The sequence below is a fragment of the Corvus brachyrhynchos genome, unplaced genomic scaffold, assembly GCF_000691975.1.
Source record: "Corvus brachyrhynchos isolate BGI_N302 unplaced genomic scaffold, ASM69197v1 scaffold60, whole genome shotgun sequence".
Taxonomy (NCBI): domain Eukaryota; kingdom Metazoa; phylum Chordata; class Aves; order Passeriformes; family Corvidae; genus Corvus; species Corvus brachyrhynchos.
The window spans coordinates 2,039,717-2,055,368 of NW_008236767.1; the positions used below are offsets into that span (position 1 = coordinate 2,039,717).

The 15,652-nt window shown below is 40.9% G+C and overlaps 1 protein-coding gene across 1 annotated transcript in view; it reads left to right on the top strand.

Annotated features, from left to right (window-relative positions):
- The window catches only part of MAPRE2 (microtubule associated protein RP/EB family member 2), an 88,142-nt gene that overhangs the window by 56,100 nt on the left and 16,390 nt on the right, over nt 1-15,652 (top strand). The window contains exons 4-5 of the mRNA XM_008644912.2: nt 6,869-7,014; nt 8,954-9,167. Of these exons, the coding sequence (XP_008643134.1) occupies nt 6,869-7,014; nt 8,954-9,167 (360 nt within the window). The remainder of the gene's footprint in view (nt 1-6,868; nt 7,015-8,953; nt 9,168-15,652) is intronic.

A 15,652-nucleotide genomic window follows, 5' to 3' on the forward strand; every position in this document is an offset into this window, starting at 1 on the left:
ACTGGCATGTTGTCCTGAGGTCATGCAACACAGAGTATACTCAGTGTCAATGACTCTCTAATGTCTTCCATATGATATTTAGGATTAGAGGGATACAATGAATGTTAATGATTGAATTTAAATCATTTCCAAAACTTTCTGGGGAAGCTTGCAAAGCAGTATTGTGAGATTCCCAGCCAATAATTTATTTTTTTTAAATGTCACTCATTAAAAATTCAGGAGGAATAGAACTTGAACAAGTTTTTGCTTTTAAAAAATAATTATTTAATTACTCAATAGCACTCATTTGCAGTCAGTTGCTTGATTTCCCCCTGGTTTAAAGAGCTTGTTAGATTTTGTGTGGTACTTTTTTTAGGCATGATGAGTTACGCAGCTATTTTAACTTAAATGGGAACTGTGTTTTCTGAAATTGTTCTGATCTTCCTGTTTAAAAATTAACGAATTCCAAAATAAATTATTGCCAAAAATTTAAGTGTTAAAAACTCTGCTGTGTATAATTTATGAGCAGCTTAATGATTTACATATTTAAGAAAAAGAGAAAACAAGTGAACACAGGGGAAACCTACCTCCAATATCCATTATTTAAGATGGTATGGGGATACTGTGGATTACATCACACGCATGCCCTACCTCTGTGGAACAGGACTTTTGGAAGCAGATGTCCTTTAGGTGCACGTTATCTCAGGGGCTGTTGGTAAGGCTGGTAGGAGGTACACAGTTCTTGTAGGCTGTGTCCTGTGGGGACAGCACTGCTTTTGCGAGCTCCTATCTGTGTGCAGGCACTCACCCTGCCCTCTTCGAGGCAGCTGTGCTCATGCAACTGTGAGCAAGAGGGCAGGGCTGCGCTCTAATCTGCGTCGGTTCTAGGGCTTTTTAAGTGGCCTCCTAGGACTGTTGCTGGGAAGGGTGAAACTAGGCCAGAGTGGCTTCAGTGATGCACAGCCCCATAAAAGCTTGCTTCTCTACAACTAAGTAGGTGGTAAATTGATGTGTTCTTGAACACTCACTGGGAAATGGGCTGAAACTTCTTAAATAAGAGTGAAGGCACAGGGAGTGTGTGTGTGTTAACTGGAGAAATAGAATGGTGTTGACCTATATACTAGGTCATATAGGTGCTGCTGGAAAGGAAGAGGAATTTGAAGACCGTGGTCTCTCCAGTGGAGCACTCAATATAAAGTGTTCTGTTTCTTAAACATGTGGCTGTATGTAACACAGCATTATGCTCACAGACAGGGAATCATAGAATGATTTATGTTGGAAAAAACTTTAAAGATCATGGAGTCCAACTGCCAAGTCCACCACTAAACCATGTGACTAGGAGCCACATCTACACGACTTTTAAATACATCCAAGGGATGGTGACTCTGCCGCTTCCCTGGGGAGCCTGTTCCAGTGCTTGACAACCCTTTCTGTGAAGAAATTTTTTTTAATACCCAATCTAAACCTCCCCTGGCACATCTTGAGGCTGTTTGCTTTTGTTCTATGGCTTGTTGCTTGGGAGAAGAAACTGGCCCCCACCTGGATACAGCCTCCTTTCAGGTAGTTATAGATAGTGAGACGGTTCCCCCGCAAGCCTCATTTTCTCCAGGCTAAATACCCCCAGCTCCAGCAGCTGCTTCTTCTAAGACTTGTTCTCCAGACCCTTCACCAGCTTCATTGCCCAGTTTTTAAAAAAACCTTTGAGTGGCATAACAGAACACCCATATTTGAAATCTAAATGAAAATCTATACTCTGGTATCCAAGTTGAAGACCTACTGCTGTGTGCTTACCTAAACATCACTGCCAAGGAAGCAGTCCTAGAAAGCCTGAGGTAAAAGACCAGCCCTAAGTGCTGCTATACTGTAAACAATGATTGCTGGCGCTTGTGGGTTTTTCTCTCCCTTTCTTATCAAAACTATTAAGTCACACGTGCTCCTTGCGAGTCACTGCTCTTTTTTCATTGTTGTTGTCGTCCCAGCAACAGAAATACGGGGTGTGTGCAGCCTTCCATCAGCTTTAGCAACCATAGTGAACTGAAGTACTGATGACTAATTCATACACAAATCATCCTGTATTTCCCAAATGCATGATCAGGTGGTTGCAGCTTTGGAGAGAATGAATAATTTGAAGGAGTTTGTATCTAACATGACTGGATATGTGTTTTTGTATTATCTGAAAAATACTTCATTAAAGCAAACAAACTAATTTTGTTACAGAAAAAGGCCGTCAGCCCTTTTCCCAAATGGAATTTTTCAAAAACTGAGTGTGTGAAAATCTGGTTAAAAATCTGGGACTGGTTAAAAGGTTTAAACTTGATTTGTATGCAATTTTAGAACAAAATTAATACTAAACACGTATACCAAATTTCTAGTGTAGAACTTGGCTCTATTTGCTGTGGTTTGGGTTTCAGAATTAAAAGAAATCAGCCCCACCCCTGCCCCAGAAAGGCCCTATCTTTTCATGGGTCCTTTGTTTTCCATATTGGCTGGTGTGGTTTTATATGGTTTTCTGGGATCTTGCTCCCACACACTGCAGGGATTCAGGGAGGAGCCACGAGGGAGTCTTTTGACATTAGATGTCGAGGATTGACTTAATTTGTGTCGGGCACACTCATATTGGCAGTACCTGAGCTTATAGTGTTTCTACCAAATATTTTATTAGCATAATAAATTCTAACTATAGTATATTAAAAGCAGTTAGTTTGCAGATAAAGTTTTCCTTTTAATTTAAATATATAAACATCAATGCTAAATAAAACCAAGGGTCTAATCTTGGTTTCAGATCTCTAGTCTGAAATCCAGGAAGTTGACTGAGTGGTAAAAACTTGTTGCAAACAGGATTCTCTTGTCTTCATTGTTGCCTCCTTTAATTTCCTTTTGATTTAAATAGTCAGGAGCAGAAGTATTTCTGATAATCAAGAAAATACTTCTTTGCATTTGTGGATTCATCAGCCTCCAGATGGTGAAGGAGAGGAGAAAAACTGAAAATCTCTAATGATGCAGAGTGCATATGTTTCACAGCAGACTAAGTCAACATGGACAGTGTCAGAAAGAAACATAGAAGCAGGGAAGGAAGCATACAGGACAAAAGCTAAAATTAGTTCAGCATTGCTTACTGCAAGGGGCTAGTGAAAGATTATCTTCAACTCTGCAAATTCTGTAAGACATTCAGCTTTTATAGATTTGGTAGTAATTTTCAGCTTTACCACTGCATGTGGCAAAATTCTTGAATTGTAACAGCTTTAAATAACCACCTTTTCAATTCTGAGTTTGTTCGTTTGTATCTGAATCCTGCCCTGGCATCCCTTCCCCTCCCGTGGCAGCTGCTTGCCCAGCCTGGTGGATGCAATGCCCTCCCTCCACTTGCTGCCTGCCCTGCCCCAAGCCTGGGATGCCCAGGAAACACCTGCAAAGCCCTCATGCTGCTGGGCTCTTTCTGCTCACTGATGGGGCTAAAAATAGCAACTCCTGGGGGTGATTTCGGCACAGCCACGTTTGCAGGCTTGTTTCAGAGCCAGGCCTGTGAATATCTTCTGTAGCTAATGGCTGCATCAATAGTCTAGATCAAAACACAGGAGGACTTTTAGCCAGCGATTCTAAATTGCTTGTTAGCTAATAAAGGATTAGAGGTTTTTAGCATTGATCCCTCTTCTGCAGTGCCACCAGCTGTACTTTCCATCTTTCATTTGAGTAGATGTCAAATTATTTCTTCTTGTGTGTGTATGTGCATGTTTACGCATATAAAAGTTTTTTGGTCAGAGAGATAGATTTATTGTAAGAGCTATTCTGGTAGTGTGTTTTCAACTTCTCTGTACACATTTGATAAGATATAGGTTTGGGGGTCTTTCGGGTTGGGTTTTGGAGGGGAGGATTGTTGGGGTTTCTTTTAATTTTTTTTCCCTCCAGAAAATGTAGGGAAGTTTTCTAATACCGAATAAAATACAGTAGCATAAAAATTCTTTTGTTTGTGTAAATTAGGCAAGAGGTATGTCACAAGCCATAATGTCTTTATCCCTACTGTTGTGTTCTTTGTATTCCATTAAAAAGATTCCTTTCTCATGCCCCTACATTGAGACATCAATTGTTCAGTACATTGCAGAGGCCTAAAGTGCTGTCCCATGTGCAGAGGGCCACATGGATATGCTGCAGCTGGAAGATAAAGGCACTGCAGTCTCACATCACTTAAGTAGGGCTCTTCTTTCTGCTGCCTCCAGGAAATCTCAGCCATGGGCAGCATAGACAATAGTGTCCTCATTCTGTTGCACTGGTGTTTCCCATTTAAATGTAATCTGACAGCTACAAGCTTTAGGGGGTAAAATTTTGAATTATAAATAAACGTCTGTATAATATTAAATACGTACATAACCTCAATGTCCAAAATCAGGCAGTCTCAGTTGACTGTAATGATATTTTTACTTTCTCCTGTTCCTGTGGTAGGCAGGTCTCTGGCTGTTCAGAGTCGGGAGGAATTTCCTCTCTTTGTAGTTCAGTGTTTAGTTCAGTCCATGTTTGTGCGTTGCCTCTGCTCTTCAGGAAGGAGTATTTTAATGAACTGTATTTGCCAGTGTAATAAAATCCTCCTGTTGGGGAGACGGCCCAGCAGCCGCTCCAGTGTTGTGTCAGAGAACAGGTCCGTGCTGCCATGTGGATGCAGTCCAGTGTTTTCTGCCCTCGAGTGTTGTGCAGACCCAGGACCACCTCCTGGCTGGCAAAGGCACAGAAACAACTGCCAGCAGTCCGGGGAGAAACACACGGAAATACCCTAACTGGAGAGAGACTATCTAAAGGCATGGAGAAGGAATTTGCATTACCAGCAGAAGAAGAAAAATCTCATGTGAACACTTTGGGCTTCTAGTTTTCTAAAAGGATCTAGATGAAAGGTTGTGCAATGCATTTTTAGAGCCTCCAGGCAATTACTTAGATATCAGAGTACAGCTTAGAATTGGGGTATGGGGAGGATGAAAGGACAGAGTTAGGAACAAATTCAATTTATAACATTAAATGATTGCATAAAAATCTTTTTGCATTAAATTAAGCAGTAATAAGTGTACTCAACCTATGCATTATCTGTATCCATGCTTTTAACTGCAATGTAATTTTTCCATTGCCATGTATTTACAAGTTCTCTTGCTAAGGATGTGTTTTGAATAAATAATTGTGTTTATAAAGTTTTCTGTAAGACAATGCAAATTTGTCATCTGATGCTTGTAACTTGCCAGAAGGCTCCTTTTCCTTTAGGGAATATTTTACTTTGATTCCTAATCATATCAAGACCATTGCAAACAGCTAATCACAAGGTGTCCTTGGAAAATGAGATTTTATATTAACCATTTTCTGCACAAAGCTAGGCAATGTGAACAGACTGGTTTTTTAAATGGCAGTGGTTTTCAGCACTAAAGCTGGATCTTGGTAAGTCCCTCAGTAAAGTTTGTGTTGGTATTTTAGACAGCATTTTTGGACCCTACTCTTAAACTCTGCTTCTCTTTGGGAAGTTACAATTTCGGTAACCCTTCGTATGATGGCTGACTGGATACAGAGAATGAGAACTATCTCATGCATAAAATTGGTCCTGTCAAAACATATGCATACCCATGGAGAAAAATGACTTAAAGTTCAAGTTATTGTTGACTCTCCTGTAAAACTGGGCAAGCCAGGTGTCTGCTTTGTTAATTTGGTTTCTCTGTGAACACTCAGAAATATTTGTGATTAAAAAATCGTTGTTGATACTTGGCTGAACTGTTAGGTGAGATCTGGACACTTCTTTGTCAAAACTGATCTGCACAAAAAGCACAACAGTCTTTTTTGTGGAAGTGAAATTGAACTTGTCAGGGGTAATCGGGCAATCACTTCCCTGCCCTGATGCTCAAGCACAGGGGCTGCACCCTCCACAGCCCTCTGTGGACCTCACTGAATCTTTGCCGAGTATAGAGCATTTTATAGAAAACTCATCTGAAGAAGAAAGAAAATTGCTTTTCCTCTGATTTCCTCAAACATTTTCATCCTTTATTTCTAAACACTTGATTGTGTCAACAGTAAAGGCTTTGCAAATGTCAATGGCATGATGCTGTAGGAGGAAGCTCCCTGCATACAAGAAATGCTGTCTCTATTAGCTCTCCTCAGGATGCTGGTTAGAAATTTTTCCATATACTTCCTCCTTTGTGCTGGATTAGTTACACACACACCCCTACCCTCTAAGTTCAGAGAGCTCTCAAAGTTGAACTTAGGAAGCTTACTGTTTGAGTGGGAACTAAAGATGTCAGCCCAGCTTTGAAAGCTATGGGTGGACTATGCTAGAGTCTGCTTATTTAAATGCTTTTCTCAGGAAATGAAAATTAGTAAAGATGTTCATTGCAGAGGGGTGGGAACTGACTAATATGTTTTAAGAAGCTGGAGCCTTGCAATTAATTTTTTTTTTAAATCATGGATTTAATCTCAAGTGATTGCCTTGGACTTGCTTGGCATTTGGGTAGAAGGGCCAGAAGAAAGATGATCCTGGGTTGTTTGAATTCAGGACACTGTGGATTGAGGAATCTTATTAAGAGATTTTCATTTTCACTGTATGATTATCTTTTCATTATATGGACAGTCCTACTGTGTATAGGGACTCCAAGAACATTCATTTCACTTTGCATTAGTTGTGGTGATTCCTTGGATGCTGCACAGCAGTGCATCATGCATCCAGATCGAGTGGAAAAGAACCACTTGAATATGTCACTGCTCAATGTGCATTAGATAAGCAGGTCTTGGGTGCATAGTGTTAGGCTGAATTACAGCAGGGACTTGTTCAGCACTGTTGCTTTCTGCTCATGCTTTCTGCTAATGGCATGAAACACCATTTGGTCTTAGCTGGGTGCATCTGGATTAACGTCAATGCATTCTCTTGTTATAGGAGCAGCTTACTGCCAGTTCATGGACATGTTGTTTCCAGGGTGCATTAGCTTGAAGAAAGTAAAGTTTCAAGCAAAGCTGGAGCATGAGTACATTCACAACTTCAAACTTCTGCAGGCATCATTTAAAAGAATGAATGTGGATAAGGTAGGCATTCTGTATTTGTATTTCGGTCACTACATGTTTCAAAAGTTATATGAATTGTGTAACATTAATAAGTAGGGGAAACAAACTTCAAAACACTTGAAAATCCATTTTTTCAACTTTTGGATGGAGAACTGGAATTGCAAGTAGTGTATGAAGATGTTCTTGACCTTTCATCATCTGAAAAGGGTGTTTGGGTGTGAAGAAAGAAGTTTGGCATTTTGGCTCTGTTTAGGTACAAATTGAAAATTGAGTCCATATGTCTGCTGAGGAGATGTGCCATCTAACTCATTATATCTTAATATCAGAGATTATATTTGATAAAACACCATGTGTTGGAAATTCCTTGTCATTGGTGAATTTTAATTTTCAGATAAGTAAAATTATTGGTGACCTGCATTTCCAATGAAACAACTTAAAAATATGCTGTTATAAGTATACCATGTTTTTTGTCTGAAGCAGGGTTTAAGGAATTTAAATAATTTGAAAGCTGGAATAATTTACCCAGTGTTTTAATAGATTGGTCAGCACATGTGATCTTGTGAAGTTGAGAATGGAAGTCTCTGAGAAAATGCTTGTTCAGACATAATGTATTTGGTTTATGCTTGAATGTGAGAGTTTGACAGACTTGCCAATATAAATTACTGTGTTGATAAAAATGAATAATGGAAGTTACGTTGTCATGCTTACAGTTTTACACTGATGCACTACCTGTTTACCCTTTTAAGGTTCTGCCCCGGCTTTTTGTGTTGCCTTATTCTGAAATTTAAACAGTCATAATAGAGGGTCCCTTAAGACTTCTATGAAGCACTGGAAAACCCTCATTGTTTCATGAAATGTTACGGATACTTCTGTTTACAGTGTGATTTGCTAGTGAAACATTGGAAAGACTAATGTAGTGAACATTGTCAGTTTTCCTGTAGGGAGCAAATTTACCATACCTTTTTAAGTGGAGTTAAGATACAAATGGAGCAACGTGAAAAGACATGCAAAGTGCAATGTTAATTCTTGCAGAAGCATCATAGATTTATAAAATGTTGTACAGTTGGCTTAATCTTGAAGAAGAAATGAAAGCCCTTTTCCAGCTGAAAATTCAATACATTCAAGAGGCAATAAGGTCCACCTAACTTGGCTCTTTAATCAGCTGCAGGAAATAATCAAAGCAGGGCATCTCTCCTGCAGCTGTGGTCCCTGTCTGCCCTCCCTCCCCATGTCTAGGGACCTTGGGTACTGTAATATTGGCTGAAGACACCTTTTGGGGGTTTCATGTCTGTGAAAAATTTCTAAGATATTGATATGGAGACATCCATAACCTTTCCTTTGTTTTACTAGAACTTCATAGGCGTTTAAGTCAACTTCTGCACGTCCACAAACTGTTCTATGTATAGCTCTATGTGGAAGAGAAAAAAATTACACGGTTAAAACCTCAGGGTTGGTTCATATGATGACCATGTGCTACCAAAATGTAGGTTGGTTTGAACTTTAGCACGTCTTGGAAAAGCTGCTGGGTTTTGTAGTTCAAATAATAGGACAGAAAGCAAGAAACTTCTGTCTGGAGTTTTTGAAGAATTGTTTGTTTGTATGTACCATGTGCATTAAAACAAAAAATCCCTAGTTGGCTGAGCATAGTGTTACTGCCAGAATAGTCTCATTCGTCATGGGATGTACCCATAGGATGTAAGGGAGTACCTCTGTAGAACAGCAGCTATAAAGGCTTACATACACCTACTGTAAAGCTACTTCAAAGGCTGGGTTCTCATTGGGTTTTGTTTTCATTTTATAAGAGCACCTGCAAATTTACCCTTTCTTTTAGGAACAAAACAATGGCAGAGGTTTATTTGTTGATGCATTTAGTAGATCTTTTTAAGTAAGTGTGTATATGTAATTTTTCTATTTAAAAATGGCAGTGACATAATATTTGATATTAATATCTACCTTTCAGGTAATTCCTGTGGAAAAACTGGTCAAAGGGCGCTTCCAAGACAACTTAGATTTCATTCAATGGTTTAAGAAGTTCTTTGATGCTAACTATGATGGGAAGGAGTATGATCCTGTGGAAGCTCGACAAGGCCAAGATGCTCTTCCTCCACCAGACCCTGGTGAACAGATCTTTAACCTGCCCAAAAAGTCTCACCATGCAAACTCTCCAACTGCAGGTATTTTGCGTCTTAAGAAATTCCATTTCTGTCTCTGAAGACAATCATAAACTATGGTTCACTTTACATAAATCCTAGTTAAAAGTTATTTCCTTGTGTGGTTGAGCCATTATTTTTACCTTATCATAGGTTTAGCATCTTGAGACAGCAGAAAGTTAACATCTTGTGTGCTCTAGTTTGGCCCAGCCCCACTGAGCATAGGGTCTCCTCCCCTGAGCCCCTCCATGTAAATGACGTGGACTCTGGTAATGTCTGACGGTGGAGACAAAGGCATTTAACCATCTTGTTGCTGAATGTGGTATGTGCAAGTGTATTCAGGAACATTAAATGGAGTGTGTTCCTCTTTCACACCTATACCTTTACAGGAGAATGCTTGCACAAGCTGATGTATTTTTTAATTTTTATGGTGAGTAAAATGTTTCCAAGTCTTAAGGGCTGACGAGAAGAGCAAAAATTAATTTTTTTTTGTTTTATGTGTGTTTATTGTTTGGGTATGCTAGTCCTCCTAACTGAACAACATACAGCTATTGCTCTTTCACAAAGATACCTCAGTCTTCTAATTTTTTATTCTGTGCTTGTATTGGGTTTTGCTAGGATAGAGATAACACTTCAGAGGAGATTGGTGCTAAATTTTAAATTTAAAACCAAAAGAGTGTTGATAAGGCATGGATATTTTAATTATTGCTAATCAGTGCTTACACAGAGTCAAGGCTTTTTCAGTTTCTCACATTGCCTTGCCAGCAGGCAGACTGGGGGTTCCCAAGAAATTTGGAGGGGACACAGCCAGGACAGGTGACCCCAGCAGACTGAGCAGCTAATCCATACCACATGGCATCGTGCTCAGCAAGAAAAGCTGGGGCAATAAGGAGAAGGGTGGGGAGGAAGGTTCAGAGTTACAGTGTTTGTCTTGTCAAATCACTGTTATGGGTGATGGAGTCTGGCTTTCCTGGAGGTGGGTTAATTCCTGCCTGCCCGTCGGAAGTGGTGAATGAATTGTTTGCGTGGCTTGTGTTTTACCTATTAAACCGTCTTTATCTCAACCCATGAATTTTCTCCCTTTTGCCCTTCTGAGTTTCTCCCCCGTCTCACTGCAGGGGACAGTGAGCGAGCAGCTGTGGGGGCTCAGCTGCATGCTGGGGTTAAGCCACAGCAGTGTTTCTGGAAGAGGCCAAAGGACTAAACCTGATCTTTGGTCTTTATGTAATGTGGGCATGACTAGTCACTAAGCAGATGTCATTTTTGTTAACTGAGAATTAAGTGAACAGGAGAGCAGCTAACATTTAAGAAAAATAATTAGTCACTAAAAAAGTGTTACTGGACATAGGTTTGTGCATATGGAAGTACACACACCTAATTCCTTTATTGGTTTGTCCTGGGTTTATGCTAACCTATTCCTCAAGTAAAGATTAATATTTAATTGTTTTAAATCTGTGACCTGTCCTCTCATGGGCTCAGATATGCACCAGTACTGGCAAAAGCAGGGGCAGGTGTGAAGCATGAAGCGCCCTCGCTTTTAGGCTGCCTTGTGCTCTGGAATCCTACCCAGATTTCAGTGCTCTGCTCTGATCACCTCTGACGTCAAAGTGGGGCATACTTGGCCAGCTGCCTTCAGCTCATTAGTGCTTCCAGGAAATGGGGCACCTAATAGCAGGCCAGTGCTACTCTGGGCTTCTAAAGCTTGTTTACATCTTTGTTTTGTACCATCTTGTGCGTGAACTTCTGAATTTCAGGGTCTGGCGCACTCCAATTTCCCATGTGATGTCTTGCACTCCCTTTGGAAACAGAAAATCCAAGTGCTAATGTCAAGATGTTGTCCAATTCAGAAATTGAAAAAGACACTTTTATTAAACACAGACTTTACTGTGCTTGTTAATTCTTCCTACAGATGGTCTATTTTTACCAAAGTCACAAATATGTCATCCAAATTAAAGCTGTGGAGGTGACAATCCTACAGAAATTGAATAGCTACTGAAGTGGAACCAGCCAGCTGATATGGAGGATAATGCAGTGATGCCATGTTGTGCTGTTGGTCGTATGAAGAGCATGTCCTGTGCCTTCCCAGCCTTTGTGTGGAATTGTACAACTGAGATAGTGTGAAGAGTTTTGATAAGATCTTGTGGCTGTGAGAGTTACCTTTTTCATGGAAAACTTCCTTCATTATTAACTTAAGTATTGTCCAGAAGTATGACAGGCAGGACACTAGTTTAATTGCTGAGCTGAGGATGGTGGGGTATGGATGTTACATGATGCAGGGTGAAATGAGAGTTCTGGCTTTTCTTGCTGCTTGCATTTCAGAACAGAATTAGTTCAGTCAGATGTCAGTCATTCCGTGGGTTTACTGAATTCTGGGTGAGCACAGCATCATGGCACTGATGTATGGTGCCTTTGTGCCTCGCCTCACTGCATCACAGAACCTGCATGTTGGAAGGAATGGGAGCCTTTACTGATGCTCTGGGAGGAGTTCTGTGTGCATCTGCAAACTTGTGTGTGCCTCATCTCCTGCTGTTTGGGAGTAAGTTGGGATGACACAGGAGCAAGTTCTGGGCAGCTGGGAAATTACCATGAAAGATGTGCTTCTGTACCTCTGTCTTGTGCACTTGCACACTTAGCTGGAAGTGAAGGGAGTATTCATTACAGCTGCTATAGGAGCCATAATATACAATATATACATGGCTGGCCTTCTGGGCTGCACGTGCACATTGCCAGGTCATGCTGAGCTTCTCAGCAACCAACGCCCCAAGTCCTTCTCGGCTTCTCTCAATCCATTCCCCACCCAGCCTGTGTTTGTGCTTGGGATTGCCCTGACAAAGGTGCAGGACCTTGCACTTGGCCATGTTGAACTTCATGAGGTTCCACCTCTCAGGCCTGTTGAGGTCCCTCTGGATGGCATCCCTTCCTTCCAGCATGTGACCACACCACACCACAGTTTGGTGCCATTATTAATTTGTGTGATTTGCTCTACATTAACACTGAAGCTTTGAAGTTTTAGTACTGCCTTTTCAGTTCACTAACAAAAGAAAAGGAAGCCCTAGTGAGAAAAAATAAAGAACCCAGAAGATCCTTCAGCATAATCCAAAAGGTTTTAAACAGCGTGCAGTGGACATACCTAAATGTACGCATCTGTTGTTTGGTGTCAGGGGCAAGCAGATATATGGGTACTCATTCATATTTGGGGGTTTGGCAGGCTTTAAAATATGCCTATTCTAAATTGATCAGATATATGTATTTCTAAGGGAGTAATTTACTTTAGCTGCTAGCAATTTCATATGCATTTCAGGTGATTCCTGTTGCTCCATGGAGTAACTCTTCCAGTGCCCTTTGACAGAGTTTGGGGTTTGAGTGATTTAGGAGATGCTTGTTAACTATTCATAACTGCTTTATAACACTGTTCTAACAATATATTTTCAGAGGTAGACTAAGATATATGTCCTTGAGTTAACAAGTGGTCACATCCCTACAGACTGCTATGAAAACTTATCCAAAAAGGTACTGGCATGAGTTAAAATAGTTTTTGACATTTTAATCTAAAGCTTGACAGGACCCCTGGTATCAGGTAGCTGCTTCCTGTACCTGTAAATGGATATTAACCTGTATATTAACTCTATAAATGCAGAGTGTGGTCTTGATTTAATTTGAAAAATAAACACGTTTAAAACAACCCAAAACTCGAGAAATCTAAAAATGCAGCGGGTTTTGTGTTAATCAGTGAGCAGGCCAGCAGCCATAGCCCTTCCTGTTCCAAAGGTGATCCTACTGGGGAGTCAGCGCAGGTCAAGGATAATGCAGCTCGGAAATGGAAGCATAAATAGGTCCCTGCAACTAATCTGCTGTGCCACCCCCACGTTGCCTTGTCCCCTCCTTCAGAGACAGAGCCGATTTGTGGCTGGGCTAACGGTGGTGCCGTGGGTGGATGGGTTTGGTAACGTGCCGCACTCTGCTTCTAGAAACAGCAGGAGCAGCAAGGATTCACCAGGTGGATGCAGCTCCCGGCTGGGGAAATGAGGGTCTTCTCCTCCTTCAAGGAGCAGAGCCAGCAGCACAGACCACTGCTGTAGGCTCTCTGGCAGCAGCACTACAGCTGCTTTTAGATCTAATGCCCTCTGCCAACCCTGAGCTGACTTTCGATCTCCTACAGCCTCCGCTCTTCTCTAATGCAGTGGTAAACAGCCTACTGATGTAGAGTAAAAATTAGGATTAAAATATTAGGGCACTGTTGTTTGTGCCACTTCTAATGCTCCCTGCGGGAAGTAGCGGAAAAAGCTCCATCTGATCAAAATTGAAAATAGTGATCAGGTTGTCAGGATTTTAGCTTAGTGTCTTATGTAAGTATTCCTGTATGTCACAGCAAATCTCCGTGGAGCACTCTGGTGTATGTAGTGGGGTGTCAAAAATACATGGGTAAAAGACAGCTTAATAAAATTAATTATTTACATGTAAGCTAAAAATGTGAGAGGTTAGATCTGAAGACTGTTAGATTTTTTTGGTTTGAAATATTCAGTGAGAGCAGGATGACTAAAGCAGAGCTGGAAAATACTGGAGAATCACATGAGGGCTAAAAATACTCATGCTATGACAGGGAAAATAACCAGGGCAGAATGAACTGTTCGTGCATGAACACATTATGTATAATGTGCCATCGAAAAGCCAATTGTCCTGCTGTGGCAGATGTGCTGTAAATTAATTTTGAGGGATAAAAATACTCAGCAAAACCTGTCTTTATTTTAGCAGCTAGTGATACAATTAGGATTCCTGGGAGACTAGAGCACTCCTAATGCTTTTTTTTGCATTCCACCAAGACTTGCTACCTTTTTCCCCGGTGGCAGGCAGTAGGTGTTGGCAATGGCAATCTCTGCTCGCAGTGGTGCGGTGCTCCGGGACAACGTGGCAGAGCTGGAGAGGGGAAGAGCTGCAGGGTGACAAACTGAAAGTGTTTTCATCCCTAGTTCATACAAGGCCAAGGAATTGTACTAACCGATGGGAACAGCATGTGCAGTGACAGTGCTGGCCTGGGAGGTAAAGTGGCTCAGCTGTAATACAGACACATCTCCCCTGCCAGCATGAGGAGAATTTAATTTTTAAACCCACTGAGCTCGAGAATTTAGACCAGGAGGCAACGTTCCTTTCAGTGCAGGAGCCAGAGCCTTTTTTCAAGAGAGGTGATTGTGTTTGGAACAGCAGTGGTGAAAATGGCTATCTTAATTTTCAGTGTACTGTGGGTGTGGTTTGAGTGTCTGTGTTGCACAAATGTTTGCACAGTCTTTCATTTTTCAACATGCATTTTTTTGCAGATTTTTTTTCAGATTTTCCTTTTGAGACTGCTTTCTCCTTATAGCTAAGCAAACAGTGAGATTTTAGAAAATGCAGGTTCTTAAGAGCATTTGAAATTTTAAATTGTATTCTTCTGTTAAGCCTGTGTGGAATGGTTTAATCCGTTGAAGATAAATGTTTGACTACTTAAAGATGTTTCTAGAGCAAATAGAGGTTTCAGTTGAGAACAAGTAGTAGGTGTTGATTATTTTATATCTAGAGTAGAGTCTTCATTTATGATGGGGGAAAGGCTTTGGTTAGTTCTCTTCTATCAAATATTGTATTAAAGACGAACTGACAGAGTCATGCCATCAATAAAAACTTTTTCATTTGACTAGTGGACTCCATTGGACTTTCTTGCTTGGATAGCTCTGTTGAAATTATGAAAATTTCAAGTACTCGTACACACTTCTCCTTGCCAGCTGTCTGGCAGAGAGGGTGAATGTAGAGCTCACCAGGTTGTACTGGACCAGCAGCAGTGAAGGTTTGGGGAGCTCAGGGGACAGAAGGGTCCTGCCAGCCAGGGGAAAGTAGTACCACGAAATAATTAGGACAGCTGCACCCGCAGTATGTTGGGATTTTGAAAGTTGAGTCAGATTTTGTCTGAGGTGATTTAATTCCCCTTAAGCATCATTTGTCATCGCTTATTCCATTAAGTGTCCCTAAATTGAGCATTTTCTTGTGTCCTGGTGTAGCTACAACTGTGTGTGTGAATATTAATTCATCCACTGTTCTCACTCACTTGGTTTAAGCGGGTGGAGAGTTTTTCTTTAGCTTGTGAAGAAATTACTGTGGCCTCTTGTTGGGTTTGGTTTTTCTCCTGTGGCATGAGTCAGGAATATTCATTTTATGAAATCCTTTAATTTGACTAAAATAGACAGCGAGTGATTCCCAAATTCCACTGAAGCAGTGGTTGTGTGGGCTCAGCCACGTCTTGTGCTTGTTCAGGGCTCCCATTGCTCTCCACTGCTCTCCACACTCTCCTTGTGCACATCCACACTGTATTCATGCACGTGTTTTCCTGAAATTTTACATAATTATTTAACAGCATACTAATTACTCATATAGCTTCAAGGAGGATTTCTCCCTAAACGTTAAGTAGGTCTCTTGTCCACAAGACTGTGCCTGTGATGCAAAGAGAACTGGAATTTGCAGCCTAGCTTTTTTGTACCCAAACC